The sequence below is a fragment of the Cydia strobilella genome, chromosome 6, assembly GCF_947568885.1.
Source record: "Cydia strobilella chromosome 6, ilCydStro3.1, whole genome shotgun sequence".
NCBI lineage: Eukaryota > Metazoa > Arthropoda > Insecta > Lepidoptera > Tortricidae > Cydia > Cydia strobilella.
This window is the reverse complement of record NC_086046.1, coordinates 15588144-15615780: the sequence shown is the minus strand read 5'-3', so window position 1 is coordinate 15615780 and position 27637 is coordinate 15588144. Positions and strand designations below refer to the sequence as shown.

Sequence of the window (27637 nt, the reverse complement as noted above, 5' to 3'; positions counted from 1 at the left end):
ATAAGTATGTTCTGTAGGTAAACTGCAGATTTGGTAAATTCATAGAGGACGGTCTATGATTTTATGATCAGCCTGACCATTCCAGATAATTCGAGTAGGTATGTAGGTTTAGTAATAATATCCCATTTGAAAAAATAAACCAAAAACAGTAAAAAGTACCTAAATACCCATACCAATAAATACTATGAATAGGAATTTAAACTTTTTTATAATGTGTGGTGGTCAAAAACTGTGGGTTCAAACCTCGGTTATGTTGTGATGTAGGTGCCTACAGAGTAGAAAAAATTGTTCTCAAAAAAATGCTAAAAGAATACTAAAAATTTAGTAAAATATCCTTATTATATACACAGACGAGGTTAATGGAACAAGTGGAATAAGCTTGAGCTTATTGACTTGTTATTGTAAAGCAAACAGACTGAAATATATGTCCTATAAAAATGACAAAATTAGCTTTGAAGGTCTCAGTCAGTTTGGAGGTCTTTAATTTCACTAATCTTTAATGTCCGAACTTCTACAATCTTCCAGAAATACATAGTACATTTAACTCGGTACCGTTTTTATTTTGTTTCGACGAAAATAGATACACATAGGCATAATATATATAATATAATAGCCCAGGTAGAAGGGAATAGCTACAGAAATGAATAACATTATCGTGGTTTCAAAATGGAGCTAAAGGTTATCTAGGAGATCGCAATTGCCACAGAGAAGTGTAGACTGTTGAAGCTTTGTAGAGCTTAACGCGAGAGGAAATAGCTTTCTCTTCTTCGTGCCCGAGGCACTAATGTGGCTGCTTAAGCTTATAAGTATTATTATACTTGCAAAATGACTCATGTTTGAGTTCAATTTCAGAGACGACTCTGCAAATCTGTAATTGAAAGGATGCTGGATGGCCATTCCTTCGTACACACATAGACCTTCTTATTCTTTTCTTAGTAGATAATGATAACGTGAATTTTTATTTTAGATATTTTAAATATCATAAGAATTGGGAACATAAAGTTCAGGCACGAGCGGAGAAGTTAGTTATTTCAATTAATTTATTTCGTGTATTACAGATAAAGATACTTATACAGATATACAAGATTTTTATTGGTAAAATAAATACTTTTTACAGTACATATGGTGCTACTTTACAGCACTAGAGCGATAGCTAGCACATTACGTAACTATGTCGAAAATTTTAAGGGCCATATGTACTGTAAAACGTTGTATTTACGGTACGTGTGCGAATAGATCATTCTCAACTCGTGTCGATTTAAAACACTCCCTTTGGTTGTGTTTTAATTTATCGCCACTCGTTTCGAATTTCCTATTTTTCGCACTCATTTCTTAAAAATAAAATTATTATTAACTATAATAAGTTAATATATGTAGATGTTACAGATGTTTAGAGGTAGCACATTTAATACGATATGGAATCAATGATTGTTTCGCATAGACAATATGAATTCGTCGATGGAGTAGTAAAAGCTTTTAATAGCTACAAGTAACGAAGTATTATGAGGTATTTAATATTGAAACCAGTCGTGTTTATTCCTCGCTCACCGGACCGAGCAAAAATCGTCATCTTTGAATTCCTAACAGTTAGCGGAATACAAAATATTGCTAACTAATGTTTAATAAACACTTTCATTGTCGTTGGTTAGCGGTGATCGATTTTTAATAGCGGTCATATTTGTTCCCGCTCAGTGGACCGCGGCTAACCCGGCTTAATTAAACTGCACTCTATTGCTACAATACCGAAAATAGACTGTATATCCATAGGTAAATTTGGTGTAAGAATCGTCGTTGTCTATCCAATTGATACCGAAACACGACACGTCAAAATATATGATCTTTATATTCAATCTGTGTCCACCCACCGTTAAGTAAAGGCCATTCCTTTGTTACGCTACTTATTTTCATGGACTTGCACTGATCCTCACGTTTTGGATTCCTAATAGTTACCGAAACACGTCAAAGTATTACTAACAAATGTTTAATAAACACTCATTGGCGCCAAATACCAGCCATCGATTTCCAATAGTGTTCGCATTTCTCTCTGCCCAGTAGACCGCGGCTAACCCGGCCTAATTAAACTTCAGTCTATTGCCACAATATCGAAAACAAACTGTAAATCTATAGGGTATAAAATCCACACACTTTGGAGTAATAACCATCTTTGTTTACTCAAATTACCCAATAGATACCGAAATGCGACCGTCAAATCTATATATTCAGTGTGTAATTCACCCACTGCTAAGAGTGGTAAGTAAAGCCCTTTCTTTTATTTCGACACTTTTCTCAGACTTGAGGACTGACCGAGTCGGTCTCCACGCCTTACCGAAATACGTTATATAAAAATATTACTAAGTGCTAACTAGAGTTTAATAAACATTGTCGTCGAATATAGTCGTCGGCCATAGATTTCCAATAATAGTCTCATTTGTTCCCGCTCAGTGGACCGCCGGTAACCCGTCCTAATTAAACTGAAAATCTATTGACACAACACCAAAAATAAACTACTGCTCCAAGGGGTTTGTAAATACCTGTGTATAATATGGTGTTCCATATTTTTATTCTCAATAGTTACCGAAATACGACAATTCAAAATATTTAATCCATCAATTTATACTTGGTACGGCCGAGTATGGGAGTATTACCAACCCCAAAAATAGGTTATAAAACCCTTCAATTTGGCGTTAGGATCATCTTCAATACCTATATATAATTTTATATAGTCTTTCCTTCATTACACCGATTTTCTCGAATTATACTCTGACTCGTATTATAGTCGGCCTCCTTATTTATAAATTCCTTCTTTTAACGTTTTGGCTGCGTATGATTTATAAAGAGATCCTGTCACCATTTTTAGTCATCTTTTAGCATTTTTAAACCAGGATTTTGCATGGTAATATAATATCATGTTGCCGAACTGTGTTATGCATTTCCTAGTTTTATTTACCTCCTAGATGTCGCTGTGCTTTACGTAAAAAACGCCCTATGTACTTCGCGCTGTTAAAAGATTTTTCTGATACACACATGACCTCTGGCCGGTACCTAATCATTATCATGCTATGTTTTTATCACAGTTGTCACTCTTTTGACTTTGTCACATCGTTTTATGGTCAATATGAGTAATTTCGTCGGGGGTCCTTCTTCAGGTTAGAGTACTCGCGGCGGCTGCACTCCGTGCACTGCGCGCGTCGCTCGCCTCGTCGCTCGTTGCGCGCGCGCTTCACCTGACAACTCCGGTCCGGCAGCGGACTGCCCTGCGCCCCCCGCCCCCGCCCTTTTAGCGCGCTGTAATCGCTGTAATCTGTATGATAGGCCACACTTACAGTCCAGCCTGTACACGCTGTGTATGTGTCATATGTCGGGCAGACGAAACGGAGCATTTCCACTCGGGTGAAGGAACACATAGATGATGTCAAGCACCGTCGACCTAGGTCTGCAGTCATGGATAAAGCCAATCACTCAATAAAGTTTGATAAGCCTCTGGTTCTTGCCAAGGAGAAGCGATACATACCCAGAATGGTACGCGAGGCCATTCATCATCATCATCATCATCATGTCAGCCGATAGACGTCCACTGCTGGACATAGGCCTCCCCCAAGGCTCGCCACTCCGACCGATCCTGTGCCGCTCGCATCCACCGAATTCCCGCAACCTTCACCAGGTCGTCGCTCCATCTCGTTGGAGGCCTACCGGCAGTTCGTCTTCCGGTACGCGGACGCCACTCCAGAATCTTCCGGCCCCACCGGCCATCAGTTCTGCGAGCAATGTGCCCCGCCCACTGCCACTTAAGGTTTGCAATTCTGCGAGATATGTCGGTGACCCTAGTTCTACTGCGGATATCATCATTTCTGACTCTATCACGCAGAAAAACCCCGAGCATAGCTCTCCCCATTGCCCTTTGCGTGACCTCGAGGCTTCTTATGGGGCCCATCGTTAGCGCCCACGTCTCAGATCCGTATGTCATCACTGGCAACACACACTGGTCAAAGACTTTTGACTTAAGACACTGCGGCAATTTGGACGAAAAGATACTGTGGAGCTTCCCGAACGCTGCCCAACCGAGTCGGATTCGACGAGTGACCTCTTTCTCGAAGTTGGACCTACCTAACTGGACTGTTTGTCCTAGGTATACATAATCGTCAACAACTTCGAGCGCAGAGTCTCCGATTAATACGGGAGTTGGCACAACATGGACGTTAGACATGATCTTCGTCTTGTCCATGTTCATGCCAGGCCATGGCATGAACATGGCGAGGCCATTGAGATTAAGAAATATCCAAACTTTAATAGGGAAGATGGCTTTTCCCTACCACCAGCTTGGGATCTGGTAGTTCATCTGATAAAGGAGCAAACGAGACATAGACTGTGAGACCTTTGTGTTGGATGATGTTGGACATTCTGAGTATAATATGTTTTGAAAAGATGTGTCCCGCCGAGTTTCTTGCCGGTCCCATATTGGGATACCCTCCTACAATTTAGGAGGGAATTAAATCTTCTCGGGTCCGGTCCGAGGTGTAGGGTTGGAGCCGGTGTAGCTTTATCGCGTATATATATCTTTACTTGAAAAAAGTTGTATTGTATAACTAGCCTTATGAACCGATTTTGCATGTACAACCAGCCTTAAAGTTTATAGTCTATGATGGTTCATTATTTTTTGTATGTGGGTATTTTTGCACTTTGTAGTTTTTCCTCAGTCACCCGTTGACCACGGACGCTGTAAAGGGTTCGAAACGTCAGGATGTATTATAAATTCAATATACGCGATATAATCCGTTTTCATAGTTTTATTTCAAACATTTACTGGCGGACTTATTTTAGAATCTCCTATGTAAAAGTAATGCTATGTGTGTGTCTGTGTGTCTGTCTCTGGCACCGTAGCTCTTAAACGGGTGAACCGATTTGGTCGCGCGTTTTTTAAAATTTAAAAGCAGCATTATAGCGGTGATTCTTAGACATGTTTAGCAAAATCGGTTCATCCGTTTGTGTGTTGTTTTTTTACATTGGTAAATAATATTAACCCTCCTTGACTGGAGTATTCGGTGCCCCTTCGAACGTAACTCAAAATTACTGGCTCGCTGAGCGGCTTGTGTTTATCTGGAACATTTCCATCCCGGAAACGGGAGATCTCACAATATTTTATGAACGAGAAAATTATATAGGGTTGAATTACGATATCTTCGTCAATCGACTGGCAGCATAGCTTTTTACTCTAAGTAGGTATAGAGCTGATACAGGTTACATGAGATACACGTTAAAAGCCACCCAAGTAAGGAAAAATAGCCGAGATTTTAAAAATTACAAACAGTACGGGATACGATGACATATCAACCAAAATCATTAAAAAATCCTGTAGTATTATCATTAAGCCTCTTAGTTATATTGTAAATCTCTGCATAGAGACCGGTGTTTTTCCTGATATCTTAAAAATAGCTATCGTGAAACCAATTTTTAAGAAAGGAGACAAAGAAAACCCGAAAAACTACCGCCCAGTTGCATTGCTCTCCAATTTCTCAAAAAATATTGAAAAGGTAATATATAACAGGCTCTATCAATATTTTGAAACAAAAAACCTACTTGCAAATGAACAAAAAGGTTTCCGGAAGAACCGATCAATAAACATGGCTATCTATGACATGCTAAAACCAGTTATGTTAAATGTAGATAAAAGGATTCCCGTCAGTGCTCTCTATATGGACATGTAAAAGGCTTTCGACTTCGTTGATCACAATATCTTACTAGGAAAACTATTTCAATATGGAGTACGCGGAAATGTGCATGATCTGATAAAATCTTATCTAGACAGTCGTAAACAAATAACGCAAATCAGTCAATTATGCATTAAGTCTAAAACCGAAGTGACATATTCGTCAGATATCAGAGAAATAAAGTATGGGGTACCACAAGGAAGCATCCTGGGGCCTCTACTATTTTTAATATATATTAATAAGGTCATTAGGTAGGTACCTACAGCTATCGAATTCCCTATGGTCCTCTTTGCGGACGATAGTACAATAATTTTCTCAGCAGAAAACACAAATATAGATATAAGCACTTATCAATCAGACATAAATCGGACCTTAGATACGGTAATTGCATGGCTTGATGACAATAATTTAAAAATAAACTTTGACAAAACTAAAATAATGAACTTTAAACAACGGACTAACATAATAAATAATTTGACTGTAGCTTATAATGACCATATAATAGAGGAAACAAATGCGACAAACTTTTTAGGATTAAGCGTAGATCATAAGCTGACATGGGAAAATCAAGTAGACATAATTTGTAATAAACTTAATAAATATTCTTTTGCTTTGTATAACTTACACAAGTTGGTAAATCAATCAGCGGTTCTCACATCATATCATGCCTATGTAACCTCAACATTACGTTACGGAATTATATTTGGGGCAATTGTTCTGATCGTGAGATGATTTTCAAACGTCAGAAAAAATGTATTCGTGCCGTATGTGGTATCCCGCCAACTCACTCTTGTAAAGAACATTTTATTAGACTACGTGTACTGACTTTTCCATGTTTATATATCTATGAAATTGCATGTTATGTTAAGCAAAATAAAAATCAATTCCAAAGCTTTAATAGTGTACGTCAACAAGGGAAGATTAGCAATACTATCTCATTTAACACGGCCTTGTTATCTAAAAGTGTTTTTGGAATGGCTTCAAGAATTTTTAATATTTTACCAAATAGCATTTTAAATACAGACAACATAAGACTCTTTAAGAAACGTCTGTTTGCAATCTTATCAAACAAAGCGTATTACTCCATTGACGAATATAAAAGAGACAATAATTTAATTTAATGTAATGTTTAGAGTAAGATTTATGCATGCAGTTTATTATTAAACTTAACAACACAAACAAATTTGTATACCTAATGCTGGTAAGACATAGTGATTCTAAGTAATTATTGTAACATCTATGTACCTATGTTTAACAAATAAAAACATTGAGATAATCCGTGTATACGAGTATGCGAATTTTGGTTTAGTTGTAGGTAAAGCTCATTTTTTTGTTTTTCAAAAATAACTCGTAAAAGGTAGCCGCTAGCGAAATATGTTCTGATATATAAGTAATCTACATAAAGTGTTCTCTATTTTTCTTAAGATTAGTGTTACATTCCATCCATATAAATATAAACACTAAGTTAGCGCCATTAGTAAACGAACACGTAATTTTAATTTTCTATCGCGGAATATTTTCGTGGAATGTCTATAAGGCGGTTATTACATGGATACGGTACGGATACGAGACAGCGCTATTTCGTGGAATGACTACTATAAGGCGGTTATATAGCACATGGATACGGTACGGATACGAAACAGCGCTATTTCGTGGAATGACTACTATAAGGCGGTTATCACATGGATACGGTACGTATACGAGACAGCGCTATTTCGTGGAATGACTACTATAAGGCGGTTATCACATGGATACGACGGATACAAGACAGTGCTATTTCGTGGAATGACTACTAGGTATAAGGCAAGGATATTAAATTAAAAAGAAACTATTATATCGCCAATAAATAAGTACTTATTTTGCGAAGCTAATGTCTATTGTCACAAGAAACACGACAATTGTCACTAAGTTCCGACACAGAACTGATTTCCTGTCAAGAATTACCGAAAATTATTTTAAATCTTGTGACAATTGTCATCATCATCGTCATAAACTTACCTGTCTTTACCGATATAATAAAGTTTTTTTTTATAATACAATAATGGTGGCAAACAGGAATAAGGCCCGCCCGATGGTACGCGGTAACCGTAGCTAATGGAGGCAGTATCAAAAAGGTGTACATATAAAACGATCGAGTTCTAGAGGCATAGGTTTTCTCCTAGTCTATAGTACCACTAGTTCCTGCCATAGTCAGACGTGGTATCATTAGTTATATGCGACGACTGCACTGAAGCGTCTTTTTATTTCGCTGTACGAGTATAAGTTACACTATAGGTACACTTAGCTACACCTTCCGCTAGCAGCTAGCGCACGCAAACCATGTGAAAATCAAGCGTGAAAGCGCGCCTGGGCGGTAATTTAACTAAGTTATTAGAGAATAGTTCCTAAGTAAATGTTTGCATTTGATTATAACGATTTCTAACTATTATATTTTTACCTACCAAGGCAAGTAGGTACGAAATGTACGAATGATATAGTCGCTTCAATGATGAAAACGAAATATCAATTTGCTTTTCCCAGGAACATTTTATTATCAGGAAAATCACTTCTAAAAGCAGTGTAATTTGTCTGGTTATTTTATATCTTTAAATCACCCTATCAATAAAAAATGTTAGACATGATTTATTTGGTAAATTGCGAACATCTCAAATTTTGACGCAGAAAATAGGTAATATTAAAAGGAAATAGATTTTTTCGGTGAAATCATTTTACGACGTCTAAATCAGTAAGGTTTGATTAAATTTTCAAGTTTGTCGAGGGGGCTGCCTAAACATAATTTTATTAGACGGGACGACGTAGATTTAAATAAAAAAAAAAATCTTTATAAAATTACAAATTAAAAAACGGAGTTAAACTCAAACATACCTGTTTACCTAAATTATATGTGTTATTGGTTATTTAAGTTTAAACTCCTCCTAGTAGTAAAGTTAGTAGTCAGTATAAACACGGGGTAATATATGTGAATTTGCGTAAATTGATAATAATAATGTCCAATCTTTTAATAAGTACATTTTTTTATATCTGCGTCCGAAGCTACTACGTAATAATCTGTAATAAAACGAACCGAAGCAAACATTGATTAGTTGATTACACATTTCAACCTTTTTACCGTACCCGTATAATATATTAATTTCAGAAGGGTTTGTTTTCTCTACAAATGACCCAAGCAAACATGATTAAAGAGTTATATTTGCCCTGCCTCTGCCATTTCGCGCTTTTGTACCAATCAAATTACTCCACGCCTATAAACTCAATAAATTTATATTGAAGATATTCCCCAATTTGTATTTTATCCAGTTTCAACTGAGCGTGACATTCCTTCACAAAATTAGGATGCCGGAATTCTCGGATATGCAAATTATTGGCCTCGATGTTTTTGAAAACTGTTATTACCTACCATACAAAATAGAAGGTTCATCGTGTAGCAAAACATGTGCTAAAATTAAAAAAATTAAATTAGGTTATTCCGGAAGGTTTTTGGGGGAGAAGGATGAATCATCCTTCGTTCGCTAGAACGGTCCGGGCCGACACTTCATTTTCTATGACATGTGACCGGTGATCATGTAATGCTTTCTATAGAAAACGAAGTGTCGGGTGCCTCGGCCGCGGCCAGAAATCGGGCCGTTCTAACGTGAGTCATCCTTAAAGAGTAATTTTCATGATTGGCCTCGCAGTCACAAGTTATGGAATATTTAGGTATGTATATTAATTTCCCCTGGTACTGAACAAAAGTATAAAAATTTTCAGAAGAAACTCGTGTTTAGACATGACTGCGTTAGTTAAATAAACGGGATAATTCTGGTAAATATTACAAGACTACACTAACACATGTAACAAAAGCACTAATGAGAAGTTTTAACATCTAACTTCCTACTGCTAGCGACGGGAGCGAACGGCAGCGGGAAGTATGTAAATGTATAATAAAAAAAGATAAAAGACATTTATTCATGACGATGACAAATCATAATATGGCGTTAAGACTAATGTTGCCTACTGTAGGTATCAGTAATTCGCTTAATAATTTAATATCAATACTTCATCATCTTCCTCGCGTTGTCCCGGTTTTTTGCCACGGCTCATGGGCACAGAATAAGTAATAGTATTTCATATCATGGGTTCATAGCACCAGTTTATACGACATAGATACTTTGATAGATAAATAGTTAAATACATATTTAGATACATAGATAACACTAATAACTCAGGAACAAATATTCGTGCTAAACACATCACAGGCCATTAATAAATGCCCTTAACAGGATTCGAACCCGGGACCTCCTGCTTTGTTAGGTCACTACCACAACTAGCCAAGCGGGCCGTTAAATCTTATGTTACATTATATATGTATTTAAAGATTAGTAATACCTACTTGTGTATTTCGGTTTCAACAAAACACTGCCGGTAAAATGTAATTTTAATTTAAACCTTGTAAGAAACATCCTTTACCTTATCCCTATCCCTACGTAAGTTACGTACAAGCAGCGCATAATTAAAAAGCTGGTCAAAGAACGAACTCTTTGCCGGTGCTCTTTATGGTGAATAAAACTTAATTTTACCGCAGTCCTGGTAAACGAACAAGAACATAATTATACTTTCTTAACGTTATTTTTTCAATCCATTGACCAAGACGGTGCATATTTATTATTATACGCGTAAGGTAAAATGTTTTCAGGCTAATATAATGTTATGTTATTGGGCAACAATGTTATAATGTTTGTATTGAGCTTTGTTACCAAAAAAACTACAATTGAAGATATCAAAAAGGTTAAATAAATATTAAAGTAAATATTTATTTATTTAAACTTTATTCGTATTTAAACTGTCGCGTGAGACACGGTTTAGACTCGCGTGTTTACCTACGCTCTCCGAAACATGTCGCGCGAGTGACTAAAAACACGTGAGTCTAAACCGTAAAATTAATTTAAACATTATTGTACAAAATTATACAATTATGTACAAATGGCGGACTTAAATATTATGGAACACAATGCTTGTGCTCGTCATGTTTCAGCTGAACAACATTAGATTTTCATTTTCCACTCGCGACAGATTAAGTTAGATAAGTTGTTTTAGTCTTGATTCTCAGTTATGTGACAAGTTGATAATTGGTACAAGATTAATAAAACATCTCTCACAAAGGTTCTGAGATTAATTTCGAAAACTTATAAATAAGAAGTTGATGAAGTTGGTTTTATATGACATCAGCATGATGTATTTCTCGTTTCCCTTTGACGTCATAATATATGCGTATATTTAAACTTATGCTAAAACAAAACCAAAAAACGAAATATAAAAGAGCCCCCAAATCACCCGCTTCCGGCATGGTCGTAAGAACGGTAGCGGTGTCCGTTATCCCCATGTTATCCCTGTACCGCCAGACTTAGCCTCTGGGCAAAGAAAGTACCCTCCCAATGATCTACCTTTGCCGCCAATTCAATCTTGGTTTGTTTTAGAGTTATAATCATTTCCTGACGAAATTAGTAGCTGCCTACGTCGGTAACGGTTTCTGCTAGTTAATATAATTCACGACATAAAAAAAGGAAATTTAAGCAAATTAATTCAAGTACCTTCCGGGAAAAGGAAAATAGAGTTAACAACTTAATATCTCTGTATGTCTAAAAAGTGTTGGCATATGAAAATGGCAACAACATTATTAGTATAAAATTTCGACCCCCAATGTGTCATTGACAAAAGTTTTGTTCCCAATGGTCATTTAAAAAGATCATGATTGATTACATTACAAATAAGAGCTATACAATTTTACCTGTAAGTGTGAAATAATATGACTTAATTCCTGGTTGGCTGGTTACTTTCTTGCCCAGCACAGTGGTATTGCTATACAGCGCGGTAATGCCACCAACCAGTAACCAGCCTACTGGACACCCTACCATCTAGCGCCGAGCTAGCCCCCATTTTTTACATGTAAATATATGTAAGTATATAGATATTTTTCTTTAATTTAGGTAGTATTATTTCCATTTTTATATGTTTAAAGTATGTTTCCAGAATAAATTATATACCGTAAAATGGGGTGAGTAGGAACAAAGCTGACATTCAAACCCCGATAACATTTTATTTTTACATATGCAAACTGAATGGTGTATATTATAAGTGTTCCGGACATTTGTATTTTAGTTTTTATTTTATTTTGGGTAGTTCCGTTTCATAACTGACGATAGACAGGAAATCCCACCTCACCCCCTAGTCCCTCGTAATTGGGGTGAGATGGGTTTTCATACAAAGGTGATTGTGGAAGAATGTTGAATCGATTTTTTTTTATTATGAGTATTACTATAGCTCCATTTTAAATTGGAAATATTGGAATACATTATTTTTGTAGCAGTAGCCTTAAAATCCCATCTCACCCCCCTTTCATACCTTCTCTCCCCATTCATAACCCACCTTTCCCGAGAACCCTACTTACCCCATTTTACGGTAGTAGTATTAATTCTATAGAGATAATAATATATAAACATTAAAAACTCAAATCTTATTCATGCCCATTTCCACACCATGACCTTTTTATAATCCGCAATATGCATAGTAAGTGTTAAATTAAACTACCCGTCTCTATTACAGTACTCAGCTCAGCCAGTCGTAGACGCAATAAATGGGTCATAAATAATATACGAATAGAGATCACGACGTCTCATGACGTCATTTGGTCATAAAGGAGGAATAAAATGCCCAGAATACGTAATGTATTTATATATATTATTATTATTATTTATTATACAGCTCTATATACATATATATATATGTGTATTATAATGGTGTCACTGACTACTAGCGTAATTCATAAACGCGTTACTGGCCTGAATTTGCTATGAATCGTATGTATGTGTGTACTTATCCCTGAAAGGGATCTCTTCCAGTCAACCTTTGAGCAACTGAAAGTAGACATTTAAAAATGACAGACAAACGAACACTATGTACAGAAAAGTGAAATTAAGGTTCAATTATTTCACAAGTAAATAATTAAAAACCTGTAGCCTATATTATAATATAAATACACATATAATACATATTAATATAAATACATACATAGAAATAGATATATACATAACCAAAATTAAATAAAAATACTTAGTAGGTACTCATACTCAACCAGAACACAAGTCATTGGAGAGCCATAGCTTATGCCATCTTATGCAATTTACTCTTGAGTGATGCTACCGACTGGGACTGTCTAATGAATAACGGCAACTTGTTTCACAACTGTACAGCGAATCGTTTGTCTTTATCTGTTATTTAGAATTATGTATTTGTAAGAAAGGGATAAAACATAATTAAACTACATCAGGCCCGTAAAGTTTTATGAATAAGGGGTTTAGTTGTTACCCCCGACGCAAAAAGAGGGGTTATCTCTTTGAATGTTTGTCTGTCTGTCTGTGTGTCAGTCTGCAGCATCGTAGCCCTCCAACAGATGGATTGATTTCGATGCGGTTTTTTTACGTGTTAGCGAGTTGACTTGCGGTGGTTTTTAGCCATGTTTAATAGAAATCGATCCAGCAGTTTAAAGAGGAGAGCTCTTTTCCAAAATGATGTAAGGATCTTAGGGCATTTTTGCCATAAAATAGTTTTTTTTGCATATAGCGTGAGGGTTTTTAAAATTTTATTCTATAAGGCTCTCCCCGCACTTATCAACGCTGAACCGACTTGAGCAGATGGCACTTTAAACTTATACATTATCGTCTGCCACGTTGTTTGAATTCCAAAAGTAATTTTTCTACGCACATATCGTTAGTGCTCTAAAATGCGTTCAGAAACCGTATGAAATGACCAGCATTATTACAACCAATTTTACTATAAGAACTTTGTTATCTGTGGTAGTAGGTAAAATCTGTACTTTAATGTTATTACGTTATAGATTTTTGTAAGGTTATAAGTTTAAATTTGGATCAGCTGTCGGAACTCAAGTGGGTCCCTATTCTAGTATCCATAGATATTAAAACAGTTATCGAAACGAAACGTCAATTCAGTATGTTTATTTAATATAAACCGCACGACATTATTTGATCCCGAATGACACGAGAATAGGGACTTCATTCGTTTGTCTATAATTAAAAAAAAAAAATTCGTCTTGACGGAGGATCGAATTGCCGCCATTACTGTTGTCATTGCTTGATGGTTTTTTGACTTTTTTGCTGTTACGAAAGTAGAATTGTGAAAAATTGTTTGTAATTTACTTTTAGTTGAAAATATGAGTAGTTTGTTTCTGTATTTGTTCAAATTTATTTTTTATTGCATTATTTTAATATCTATAGTCTTTAGATATTTTACAGGTAGCACTAGTAGCAATGCAGGTCATTTCTCTACAGCTTCTGAACCCATCTTAGAGTACTTATGATATGTGTGTAGATAAAGTAGTGTATGCAACTGTACATAATTACGCCTTAAAACACTCGTGTGATTCTATTATGAAACTCGCTAACGCTCGTTTTATAAAACCACACTTGTGTTTTAAGGCCTCGCATTATGTATCAGTTGCATAAACTACTATTGAAGACGAAACGCTCTTATTTAATCTTTCTTTGTAAAGCCTTATTCTCTTCGATTTAACGAAATGTATCTAACCGTAAAATTTATTTCTGATTCCCATCAATTTATCGATAATCGATAACCAAATCGTTGACAAGAAAATAAAAGGTATCTTCAAAATATCTACTAATAAAATAGAATAGAATTTATGAAGCGGTTTCACAATATCATTTTATTTGAAACGTTGTTGTTTCATGAAAGCTTATTGATATCGGCTGTCATAAAGTTCGCTAGTGAACTAAAACAAATAATTGTTTCGAAACCTCCAATTAAACCAACTTTATGAATATTGTTGTTTTTGTTACGCACTGGGGAAAACTCGCCCTTATTTGTGTAAATATATTATAACTACATATGGCACATATTCTATTGTATTGGTTTTTAATCAATTAATTGTCATGAAAATTAAATTGCTTAGTTTATATTTTATAATCAGACATGTCTAGTTTTAATAAAAAAATTGGTACTGATGCTTTCTGTAGACCTATAAATAAGTGCCCTTTTTCTTTTTTAAGGTCATTAAGGGATTACTATGTGTAAAAGTACTTATAATAAGCACCACATTTGTTTTTATTCATCTTCATCCATTCAATTTAAGAGCTGTGGGCTCTTGTCGGTGCAGCGTGATGAAGTTGTCTCCACCTTGGTCGGTGTTTTTATATTTTAAAATTGAGTTACACCTTACAAAGAGATATAACGCACAGTCTAGGACATGACCTTATACAGTATACATCTCACATTATTGAAATCTTGATATGTTATTGATATATACAATAAAATAGGCAGAACAGTCCGCACAAATAACAGTTACGTACAAATAATAAGGGCCACTTGCGCGTTCCAGAGTTAACCGTTGATAAAGTGTACTGTATACCTAAACGGTTAAGGCCGAGTTAGTTGGCTAACCTTGGAAAGCGCAAGTGGCCTTAAAAGATTCAGATTGATTTCTAAAGTTCAAATATAGCTCCCAGAAGGTAAATGTCACAATACACAGCCCTCTTGGCAAGCTCGAGCGGATTTACTTCCTAATGGATATTGCTACGATATTAAGCCAGTGGCGGCTATTACCCGATTTACATATCCAGTTGCATGCGCTTTGTGGGTTTTATGGGCTATTTTTGCGTGAAGATGTGATTATTCGTAGCAAATGCAGACTTTTATAGAAAATATTGCATGCATGAAATGATATTGTAGAAGGTTAGTTGCGTTATTATATGTCACGGTTAATCCAGGAAATTACTTCCTTTCATAGAAAGATTCTAATTTTCCGAAACTTCGTATTCTTCATACGTTTGCTTGCTTAGTTACTCTTTCCTCTTTAATATAAATACGACACGGTGCGTATTTTACTCGACTAATGAAGAAGGGAGAATGTTTTTTGAGCATTTTGTTTGTGCCTAGGTATGTCTACCTGCAGCCCATGAGGCTTGACAGATCTTACTTTATGAGATCGTTAGAGTCGCCTCCGTTACAGAAGAAAAATATATTAGTCGGTTTGAAATTACCTACAGTTCAATAATAAATTGTATAAAATAAATAAAATGTAACTAAAAGCGAACCACAGTGTGTGGACACTTGTCACGATAATCTTATTTAGTGAGATTTTTGTTAAAACGCAAATAGTATACTATTATAAAATACTTTGATTCTAAGTACCTACTTAAACGTATCAAACGAAACGTGCTGGTGAAGATAATATGAAACGTGTTTTAAAAGCGATTGACTACAATTTCAAGTTGGTAGATAGCGCGATCTTATTTATCTAAAGATATTTATGAATAATCTGCTGAAATAACGCGTACTAAGTATTTCTTAATGCATACTTTATTTTATATTGATAAATCAAGGCGATGTACACGATTGATGAAATACTGAATATTTAAGCTTAATTTATGTATAAAATAACTTGTAAACATCCGCTATACCTATTACATATAATAATGTCAAACAGCAAAAGTACCGAAAGCAAGTGGAAGTTAGAAAGTTATTATGTCTGCATCATGTGTTGTCTGTTGAAGCTCAGTGGCGCCCTCAATTACTCTCCACTCTCCATAAATTTTTCTTGTTAGATTTGTACATTATTTGTAACTCGATGACTAATGATATACAGGTTGAATAAGAAAATGTATTAGGGGCTCAAACACGCAATAAAAGCGACTAGTCCGTGTGAAGGCGATCTAAGGTCGCAGCAACTCCCCTCATTCTAGTCTAGTACGATAACCACCAGTTGCTTGTTGCCATATCGCCAACGATCTACACTTTATATTATTTCGTCTTTTGCATATTCTATTTTAGCAATATTATTTTATGTTTCTTAGATGAATTTATATTTATTATTAAGGGCCTAAATAGCGCGTTGAGTAAGTTTTCTTGATTTGACGTTTTTGTTTTATACAGGGTAATTAACATTTTAAGCAGTGTACAATGTTTAATATTGTTCGCAATATAGTACACGTCACTATTTTGCTTAGTGTAGTGTGTTCCATAAGATCATATGGTTTCATATAAAATTCAAAACCTCAAGGGGAATTTTCCTTATTTATTTACTTTTTATGGTTTGGATACGTGGAAAGAATGAGTGAAAGAAGGCTAACAAAGAGAGTGTATAAGGGAGAGGTAGAAACGGGAGTTGGAAGGGGCAGACCTCGGCGGACTTTCTCTGATCAGATCGGGGAAATCCCGAAGAAAGGCCAGGTCAAGAGCACCCTAAACCGGCGAGCGTGTATGAGGAATGTCATGAAAGTAAAGGAAGCGAAAAAGGTATGTCAGGATCGTAGCAAGTGGAAATCCGTGGTCTCTGCCTACCCCTCCGGGAAATAGGCGTGATTATATGTATGTTATATGTATGTATGTTATTTAAACTTTATTGCACAAAGATTGTATGTAAAAATGTAGGACTTCATGCCAAAAGATATTCTCTACCAGTCAACCATAGGGCCAAACAGACACACTAAAAGTTGATGAAAGGAGAAACAAATATCTATCCCCAACGCTGTTTTTGCTGCACATCAATGACATTATTTATTATTTTTTATTTATTTTTGATACACTAGCAGCTCTTGGAGCTGATGCGTGTATATCGGAGCACTCATTTTACCCTTTCAAAGTTCTAAAATGTGTATCCAGTCTATTTTTGAGTGTTCAGTGACGGTGCACTAACAATAGTTTCTGGTAGAGAGTTCCACACATTTACCATACGATTCTGCAAGAAGTATTTCCTAGGGTTGCTGCACACGGAGGTTTGACAAGTTTTTTGTACGATATCGCTCTAGGCATCTTCTCGGTATATTTGGTATATTTCGTCTCTCTTACAATTGTTGGCGCGTGTGTTGCTTAGATATACGAGTATGTCGTTCTGTCGGTATCTTACGGTATCTGCCGATATATTATCGCTCCGTCTGTGACGGGATGGCCCAAAAATACGTTGATAAAGTTTTTTAGGAATACTTTTTTACTTTCAAGTCTTTTACAAATTGCCATTAAAATCAAAACTACAACCATTGAACTAAAACTAAACGTTTTGAAGATAATCTTCAAAATAATCCCCTTTAGCTTTGATACAGAAACACAAACGTTTGTTAAAATTATCATGTTTATCAACAATATGGCGCTGTATTTAGATATAATCGTTGCTTTTGCTTAGAAAGTCTTATAAGATGAAATACCATTACGGCGTTTAATTCGATAAAGTATAACAAGGAAATTAATAACAATTAATCCCTGTGAACCCGAATTTGTTTCCGTAAATTCTGTTTCAACTTTGTGTGATCTTTATTCGAATCCCATTAAAGCCTGAATCAAAGGCTTTAATGGGATTCGAATAAAGATCACACAAAATTTTATAATGTAACGGCCAATGTTCCAAAAAAGCCATTAAAAAGTCACTGTATACGTTATTATTCAACCTTTATCATGTTTTATTTTAACGCTGTTTCTTCAAGTCACGGATTTTAACTTATCGCTAAAGAGCGATTCCCTCTAGAAACCATTGTGGGAATTTGTTTGAGAAGCGCCATTTTTACCTATCTCCGGTTTAGGTACCTACAGTTAGAAAAATATTATTCTGGTTTATTTCAGAGGTTACATCCATATTTTGTTAGTACGAGTACCATATGACCTAATAAGTAGGTTAGTAAGAAATAACATGAAATTAAATAATTATATTAAATTAAATCAAATTAAATCACATAAGCCAGATGAATTCATATTACATTAAATTAAACAAATTTAAGAAATTTGTTGGAACATGAATACCCATCCAATGACTGATAATAGGGCTGTCCATTCTACGCGCGACCACCTTCAGAAGAGTGTTGGCGCTGCCCCTCACGCGCGCCCACAACACCGCCGCAGCACAGCCTGGAAGCCGTTAGTGCCTTTCTCGGCGAACATCCCCGAAGCGCTACAACGCCAGGGCAGCCCCAATAATCCCCTGAAGGCATTATTGTACTGGACCCGCAGACCACTAAAGGTTTTCTCGGTGTAATTGCTCCAGAGATTGCACATGTACAGCGTCTGGCAGTATGTTTTGAACAGCGCGATCTTTACCTCGCGAGAACTACGTGCAAATCTCCGTGCACGCATGTTACCCCCCTAATCGATAGTGCTCTGCGTTCCCTTTCCAAGTCAAAATCATCTATAAGTGTCCATGACCCAGTGACCCAAATATTTAAATATCTGTACAATGATGTACCTGAGTACCTATATCGATTTGAAAAAAATATAAATGTTCTTGTCTTATTTGGGTCATTCCATAATAAACGTTAGTCTGCATCTTTTAAATGACGTTTTCGTTGAGGACGGTAATCTGTTAAACAAAAGCCTTTGTTCCTTTTTTGCGTGCGGTCGCCCATTGTGTACCATTGAGAATGAGCGCGTGCTATGACGCGTGCCATTGTCAGAGACAATGGTATAATACACACATAATTTTACCTATGTAACTTTACTTTTGAGTGGCATTAACGTGAGGCACTTCATTCGGTTCTTGTCTGTTTGTCTGATTTAATATTTTGTCTTTTTATTAATGATATAACAATTCAAGTCTTGGAGACCCTTTACAATTCTGGATAATTTGATGATCTTTTTTATTATTATATACATTTAATCTCTGACACCTAGAGACTTTTACATCTCTAAACAATTTTAGTACTTCTGTTCTTTGTATAGTTTTTATTAGTTTTTTTTTCTTGTGTAATTTAACATTTATATTTATGTAATTATTTTTTGTAATTGGTTAATTTTATTGTTTGTAAAAATTGACATGTAAAAGTGCCCCTGTGGCCTATTTGCTGAATAAATGTTTGATTGATTGATTGATTATACACAATGGGCGACCGCACGCACAAAAGGAACATAGGCTTTTGTTTAACAGATTACCGTCTTAAAGGAAAAAGTCATTTAAAAAGTTGCAGATTATATTATTATACCAAGGGCTCAAAAAAGAAAATTTGTTTAAGAAGTCAACACTAAACTTTTTCCATAGGAAACATACCTAACCTTCATGTCAGACAGACTTAATTTTATACATCAATATTAGCAAGACTAATAAAAATAAATTAACTGTCAACTTTTACAAATTTCCCGCGGTTATTTGAGGCAAGACATTGTAATTTCATAATTTGCCTTTCAAAATATTAAAAAGCATGGATTAATTGGTTTTTAGAACAGTATTCTAAACTGTGGTCTCAAGGTAACACCCGAAACCAAAGCTCTTTCGTAATTTAAAAGCGATACTAGTAGACTATAAGAACTATTATCACTTGACAAAATAAAACTGGAGGTTAATTGAGAAAATTCGCTGAATTATATTTGAATTTTGGGACTGATGGTCAGAAGAAGGTATAGGCCAATTGGCGTAACACCCGAAACAGCTACTTTTTAGTGATTCTCTATTACTATTGTACTTTAATTATGGGTATTCAGGAAAAGAAAATATTATCAAAATAGTAGGTTGATGATTCAATAGTTATAACTTCCTAGTTCCTTAATACAATATTCAATAAAACCTTATAATTATTATGAGTTCAAGTGTAAACCCCGAAACGGTGGAATGACCCATTTAAAAAACGTGCGATAACTTTGTTTAAATTATTTTTGACGGAGATATTCTTACCCAAACTCATTATAAATGCACTAATAAGTGATATAACTATTTTAAAATGAAACAGAAAAACAGCTAATTAACTGAGTTTCAGGAACTCTGAAACAGAGAGCAACACCCGCTCTTTGTGCAGTTTCTCTTTGTGATGGACTAAAACCTAATTACCTATGTACTATGTACCTATATTGTAAAGTAGGTGCAGAATTGTTTTAAACGTATTGAATGTTAAATACTAAACAATTTTATTTTAAACGTATGTTTCTGATAATCTCCTTTATCTCCTTTAAAGAAAATGAAATGAACCCTAAAATTTATATTTATATATATGTTTTTCAATGTAAAAAATTGTCTTAAAAGTATGACAAAAAGTCGACCTCTTGTTAATTTTGTCGAGACCGATTAATTGGTAATAAAAACTAACGCGAATCGTATTCCCAAATTCCAAAACCACATCCACACCAACGAAAAACTCACAAATCGGCAACAAAACACTCGCAAATTCTAAAACAACCGTTGACGCGCGCGATTCGAAATTCGAACGAAGTCCCGCAGCGGGTCAGGGACGCGAACCTCGTCGAGTCCTGTCGTGAACTGAGCGAGCTCCCGGTCGGAGTCCGTCCCGCCCCGCGACACGGATCTATTGCCGTGTCAATGTCAATGTTTGCAACTACGATAATCCTGTGTACAAGTGTAGTGTACAACTACATTTACCTGAGGCACAGATTATATAATAGTTCTCAAGTGGTTAAGTGACGCTTGAGGACGTCTTTATGGCGCAAGTTCCCTTTTTTCCGCTAGAGAGTTCTGAATAGAATATATACAGCTTACCCATTAATAGGTAATTGTCGAAAGAAAGCGAAGACACCAAAGTCCTTGCGTCCGTATGTCTGTTCGGACGTTCTCCTCTACAGGCATTTTAAACAATGTTTATTCAGTTTTTGGACAATTGGCCGCCATGTGGGTTCGTGCAGTCTACAGCTCACAGAGCCACCAGTTACGAACATAATTGTTTTTACCGTAAGGTCAGCCAGGGCAATCGCGACTATGCAGCTATGGGGCAAATGCGACTACTCTAAAAAAATACAGGTAGCCTGGATGGAGTTAAAGCCTCTAACTCTAGATTGGCCTTTTGTATTTTTAGAGTAAATAGTTTAAGAGTGAATATTTGCCCCCTAGTTGCAATTGTCCTGCCTGACCTAACTAACGCAGTGTACTACGTAGGCGAACAACACGCAAACGCGAAGCGAAGCGAAGCGGCGCGGGTTGAATCAGCTTACTTGCAGGGCACGCTAGGATACAACGCACTAGCGACGCGCAGACTGTTCGACCAGCTGATAACCGTGCTTCGTATCCTGCGTGGTCGCCTGGATTGCCCGAGTTAGTCGGCGAGGCATGTCGACTATTTGTCCCGGACCAGCGTGCGCGGTTTCGTGCTGACCGGGTGCGTCTCTTTGCGGTCCCTCCCGCCCGCACGGTCTCGCGGCGCAACTCGCCCGTTTGCCGAGCGTTGAACACGCTCAATAAGCTCGGTGCTGTGCAACACTCCTGCGATTTGTTTGCGGACGGCTAGATGGTTATTGAGAGGGATTGTTTAAAAATATGCGAGTCACTGACCTAATTATTGAAATGATTTAATGTATCTTTGAGATTTTTATGTACTTAGTCCATACATTTATTATTATTGTTTTTTATTTTATTAGTATTATTATTTATAATCAAACCTAGATATAAGAAATGTAATAACTTAGGCTAGTCCTGTAACGTTGCATTTTGTTTTAAATAAATAAATTGAATTGAAATTGAATTTGATATCTATAGAAGTGTCCTACGTGGCCACGTGGGCGATCTCGTTGCGAACGCTAACGCCGTAGTGGGCGCGCCGCGCCACGCCGCTTCGCTTCGCGTTCGCGAGTTGTTCGCTTACGTAAGACGCAGCGTTAGGCCTGAGATACACTTTTAAGTTTTACTTACGTAAGTAGGGACAAAGCTATGTGTTAGAATGAGATAACGATATTCATCTCTCATTCTGTAGTATAGCTGTGTCCCTACATACGTAAGTAAAACTTACAAGCTTGTGTATCTTGGGCCTTCGGCTGGAACTTTCTACGTCTAAAATATCAGCTGATTATATATGTACCTACTTGAATATTTATAAAATAATCTAAATCCGGCAATTAGGTGCAATTCGGTGAAAAAAACTGGCCTATAATCCTCATTTCGTAGTAACAATTACACGGAATTCGAGTAAAACAATGGTTTATCGATCCGCCGTTCAACAAAGTTGAACGACGCTTTGTAGTTTGCAACTACGATAATCCTGTGTACACGTGTAGTGTACAACTACATTTACCTGAGGCACAGATTATATATAATAGTTCTCAAGTGGTTAAGTGACGCTTGAGGACGACTTTATGGCGGTGTTCGGATTTGGGTACTTTGTAATGCGAATAATCTCGTTTGCGCGACCCTTCTGATTCAATTTAATATTAAGTATTATCGATTCAAAGGATATTATTATAGTTACATGTTATATTGAGTATACAGGATGGAAAAAAAATTATGGGCCCTGGAGGGAAAGTGCAGCTCATTTTACTTAAAGGAAACATTCTCTTATTTTTTTTAAGAAAAATAACTGCAGAAAATAACCTAGAGTGCCAAAAAATCATACAGAATGTCAAGTTTAATAATTTTACCAAACATTTACGTAATAATCATCTTAGCAACTTAGTCGATTTTTGCCTTTTTGAAGGCGAAACTTTTTAATGTAACCAAACTCGCCTGTAGACCCGAGAGTTACGGGACTTTCATAATTATCTGCTGTTCAAATTGAGTTATGCGTCGGCTTATAGACCTGACGAGATATTTTTAAATTTTCTGGCGTTATTTTCCATGGATAACAGGTATCTAAAAGCAGGAACCATTGCACGTTGCATGAGGCTATAGGAAGCCCTGGATGCCTAGTTAGATGATTTTTTAAATGTTCACGTCACTCGCAAATTATACGACATACATTTGTGCACTAATACCGATTTCGATCGAAGTAAAGCTTGTTCTAAACATCACCAACAAAGGTAAGTAGGTACCTACTTGTACATACATACAGGTACGAACTCCTGCCCCTCACAGGCCTCCCATTATACAAAAGACGTTTCTGTAACCGTAAGAGAATACGTGTTCGATCAATTCTCTTCGCTCGAAGTAGTGGAAGTTAATAGCCAATTCTGAGAATAATATAAATATAACTTGCAAAGTATAGGAATCACCATGCACAATCATACGGAACACAAGAAATCGTTTAGATAGCCATGTAATAAAGCACAGCTAGCACCGGGAGGTCGCCCCATTGCTTGCAGTGTATTATGTATTGACAACAACACTGTTAACTGACCATCGGCAGATCATAATATATGTTTTTACAATACAGTAGAACCTCGATTATCCGAACCTTCTAGTATCCGAACGCTGACTTAGTTTATCCGAATCCTTAATTATCCGAACTTCTTTCAGGTACACAACTTTGGGAACAAATCAAATTATTTTATTAAATATTTTTACGTGTCACACACATTTAGTCACACTACTATATATAAATTATATACTGAAATAGATGTCATATATAAAAGAAAAAGTGACGAAGCCCTCCTGTGGTGAAGGCCGGATTCAAACCAGCGTCTTTAGCAATCTGGGCGGGATTCTTTCAGGTATTTTATATTTCAACGTAAAATGTACGACAAACTTTAACCGGCTTTCTCGGCGCGCGCGCAACGAGTGACGCGGCGCGCGGCAGCGGCAGTACGCAATACACGGTCGTCGTGAACGCTGCTCGAACTATTAGTACTTGAGAAAGGAGACCTAGGCTCTCCGAAACATGTCGCGCGAGTGACTAAAACAAGTGAGTCTAAACCGTAAAATTATTTAATGTTAGTATGTCTCACAACAGTTGAAATTCGATGACAAACTTTAATATAGGTACAGTACTGTTTTTATGTAGAAAGGTGATGTTTTTGTGACATTCCGATTATTCGAATTTTTTATTACCCAATAGTGTTAGTCCCAATTAGTTCTGATAATCGAGGGTGTACTGGGTATATAGACAGTGTAAAAGTTTACGAATTGTCAACTCACAGTGTCACAGTTCACAGTGCTGACGATGATATTCCCATTGTGTTCTCGCGAACAAAAATTGCACGCCTGAACCATTTGGCTACTTTGTTATGTGAAAATACGTAAATGTAATAATTGGTATGATAGCACAATAAACGTAAAGAATATGAAATATAAGTCTACATTTTGAGGTGTGATAAATTATGCAGCTTGCTTTTCAACCCTTGCTGAACTAAACAACTTTCAATAAAGGACCAACTTCGAAATATAACTTTTAACAGGTATCAGAATATGAAATTAAGGGTTTTTTTGTATATATCAAATTTAGTTATTATAGCAATGAACTCACCGTGAAGCCAATCCCGACGGTTGCCGAGAAGTTCCCCGCCTGAAACTTGCCGGTTTCGAACTGGACCAGCAGCGACGTCTTGCCGACGCCACTGTCGCCCAGAAGTATTGTCTGTGAAAAAACACAACTCAAGTGATCTGGTGAAGGTTTTGGAGAACCCCGGAGAATAGCCGAGTATTATCTTAGAGCGAACAATGAAAGATGTTGCGAAGGACGTAGGTGACATAGGCCTATGTTAAGAAGGGAATGTTTCGGCTGGTATAATTTAAGGATTTAATTGCATTATCTCGCATTATTATATGAATACAACGAGTAAACTTGCTCGACCGGCCGCGGCCGGTGTGATGAGATGCGCTCACTTGTGATTCTTTGCAATTATTGTGTTGTTTACGAACTGGATGTGTACCGAAGTATCGTATTGTACCTATATTTGATTATGTAAGTACTGCGGAATGGAGTATCGAGACAAACCATTCTGGTTTAACGATAGTAAAAAAAAAAAAATGCGGGTTCAAAATCCTTTCAACATGTCATTCAAAATTCTTATTTTACAGTTTTCAGAAATAACAGTCTGCAGAGGTTATGATAGCACAGGCAGTGCAGACACGGTGTTATTTTAAACGTCAAACGTCTATTAAATTATGATGTGCCAGTGTTATTTAATAAACACTGGCACTGTGTGTGCTGTCAAAATCTCTGCAGATTTTTTTTGGTCTAACTATAGTATACAGCTCGCAACTGGGTACCTACACATTCCATCAAAAACGAATAAAAGCGTGTTCAGCGTACAAACAAGAGATAATCCACAAAGGGCCGGCATTTCTCTGGCAAAAAATATAATCTGAAATTGACGCCACTTGTTCGGAAATGTCTGATTCTGACATTTCTGTTTGTCACTAATCAATTTATTAGTCTAGACATCTCTTATGTAACGCTCTACGAAAAACGGATTATTGCTGGCCTGAGAAATTTGGTCATGTTGTATTTACGTACATTAATACCTATTTGTAAACCTATTCATATGTTTTTTTTACAGGTACCACAGTAAACTAATTTTACGGTTTAACTCAGGTATTTTTAGTCACACACACATGTTTCGGAGAGCCTAGGTCTCCATACAGTGCCTCGCTGCGCAGCTAGTTAGGCGCACGAAAAATTGCGTGAAATTACGCGAGTTACATAAGCCGTAAAAATCGTGTAATGTTGGTTTGGCTCCAACAGTTTAAATTTGTGGTACCACAGTATTAGAGGTTTTATTACTCGTAGGTGTATGTAACCGTGTACTGTCAACACCCATGACAATCTTGTTGGGTGCATTGACATATATCTAAGGACGGGCCTTACGGGCAATAAGAATGGGGCCAGTACAGTGGTGTCACGAACACGAATTCGAGCCAATCGTGCTGTCTAACACCACAACGCGATTGGTTGATGAGCTCGCTTCACGCGCGCGATTGGTCGCAACTAGCTGCGTTAGACTGCACGATTGGCTCGAATTCGTGAGTGACACCGCTGAGCTAGCACCATTCTTAGTTACGGGTGTAAGGCCCGTCCTTAGTCATATGTCAATGGTTGGGTGTCTCTGCGGGCTGGTAGCTGCCCGCCGATGGGGTAGGAGTGCCACGATACCAGCTACCATCACCCTTTCACATTATAATTAATAATCTACGTGTTTTTTTGTAAGAAATTCATCCCCCTAAAAAATTAATAAATATACAGCAAAAACATTGCTTACGCTTACCTTGTGTACACATTGTGTAGGCACATCGTCGTCATGAACGGTCTTGATCGGCGTTTCGGCGGGCTGGTAGTCGTGGCAACCGGTATGGCAGGGCGTGCCGCGCTGCGCGGGCGCACGCAGCGTCGCCTCCTCGAACACGTCACTCATACTAATCGTCTGTGACTGTGACCGTTTGCTGGAGAAAATAAATAAATAAACGGCACACGCTTACCTTGTGTATAGGCACATCGTCGTCATGAACGGTCTTGATCGACGTGTCTGTGGGCTGGTAGTCGCGGTAACCGGTAGGGGAGGGCGTGCCGCGTTGCGCGGGCGCACGCAGCGTCGGCTCCTCGAACACGTCGTCGCTCATGCTGTCGTCTGTCGCCGTTTGCTGAAAAAAAAAACAAATCTAAGGTCGTTATGTCTATGGCATTTGCGAACCATTTACGGACACGCGGACGCGGACTAGCAGACACGCTGCGCATCGTAAGTAGATATTGGGTTACTGGGTCATTCTACTTTTTACTGCAGGTATTGTATTTTTGTCCCCAGAAGAAATTAAAAATATTTGTAAATTATGTGATGTGTTAAAAATAGCATCCTATATGTGAAAATACGTCACTTTTACGTCAGCGGCACCAAATGTACGGAGTCTGGTTATCAGAGAACATTAGGAAAAATGTATCATCGTGAAATTACATACTTTCCAATATGTCATTCGAATATCATATTGTAATACAGTATTATAGACATCCTATCCGTAATCCCTCAGACATAAAATCATCATAGTGAATAATAGAGAAGAACTTATTTTGGTGAATGTGCACGTCTTCGGTTGAACGGAGATCGTTGCGACGTATTACTGTAGTGTACCTAAGCAGAAAATCGGGGGCCGTAAATTTAGAAACTTAATTTGTAGTTTTTTTGCTTGTTTTTTATCATTTCACATTAATGAAAACATTTTAAATAAAATAAAACAAAAATGTTTATTTTACTTTCACAATATTCATCTTAGTCTTATCAGTCTTATTGGAACCTCCTATTAAGCTTTAATATAGCCAGTGCCAGGAGGTACCGCTCTTCCTTATCTGGAGAATGTTAACAAAATTGTAAAT

General features: G+C 36.8%; 1 protein-coding gene across 1 annotated transcript in view; it reads right to left on the bottom strand.

Moving 5' to 3' along the window:
- LOC134742496 (ras-related protein Rab-37) overlaps positions 1-27637 on the bottom strand; it is a 104640-nt gene that overhangs the window by 53806 nt on the left and 23197 nt on the right. The window contains exons 2-3 of the mRNA XM_063675711.1: positions 26752-26913; positions 24800-24910 (exon numbers count right to left, since the gene is read on the bottom strand). Coding sequence (XP_063531781.1) covers positions 24800-24910; positions 26752-26913 — 273 coding nt within the window. The remainder of the gene's footprint in view (positions 1-24799; positions 24911-26751; positions 26914-27637) is intronic.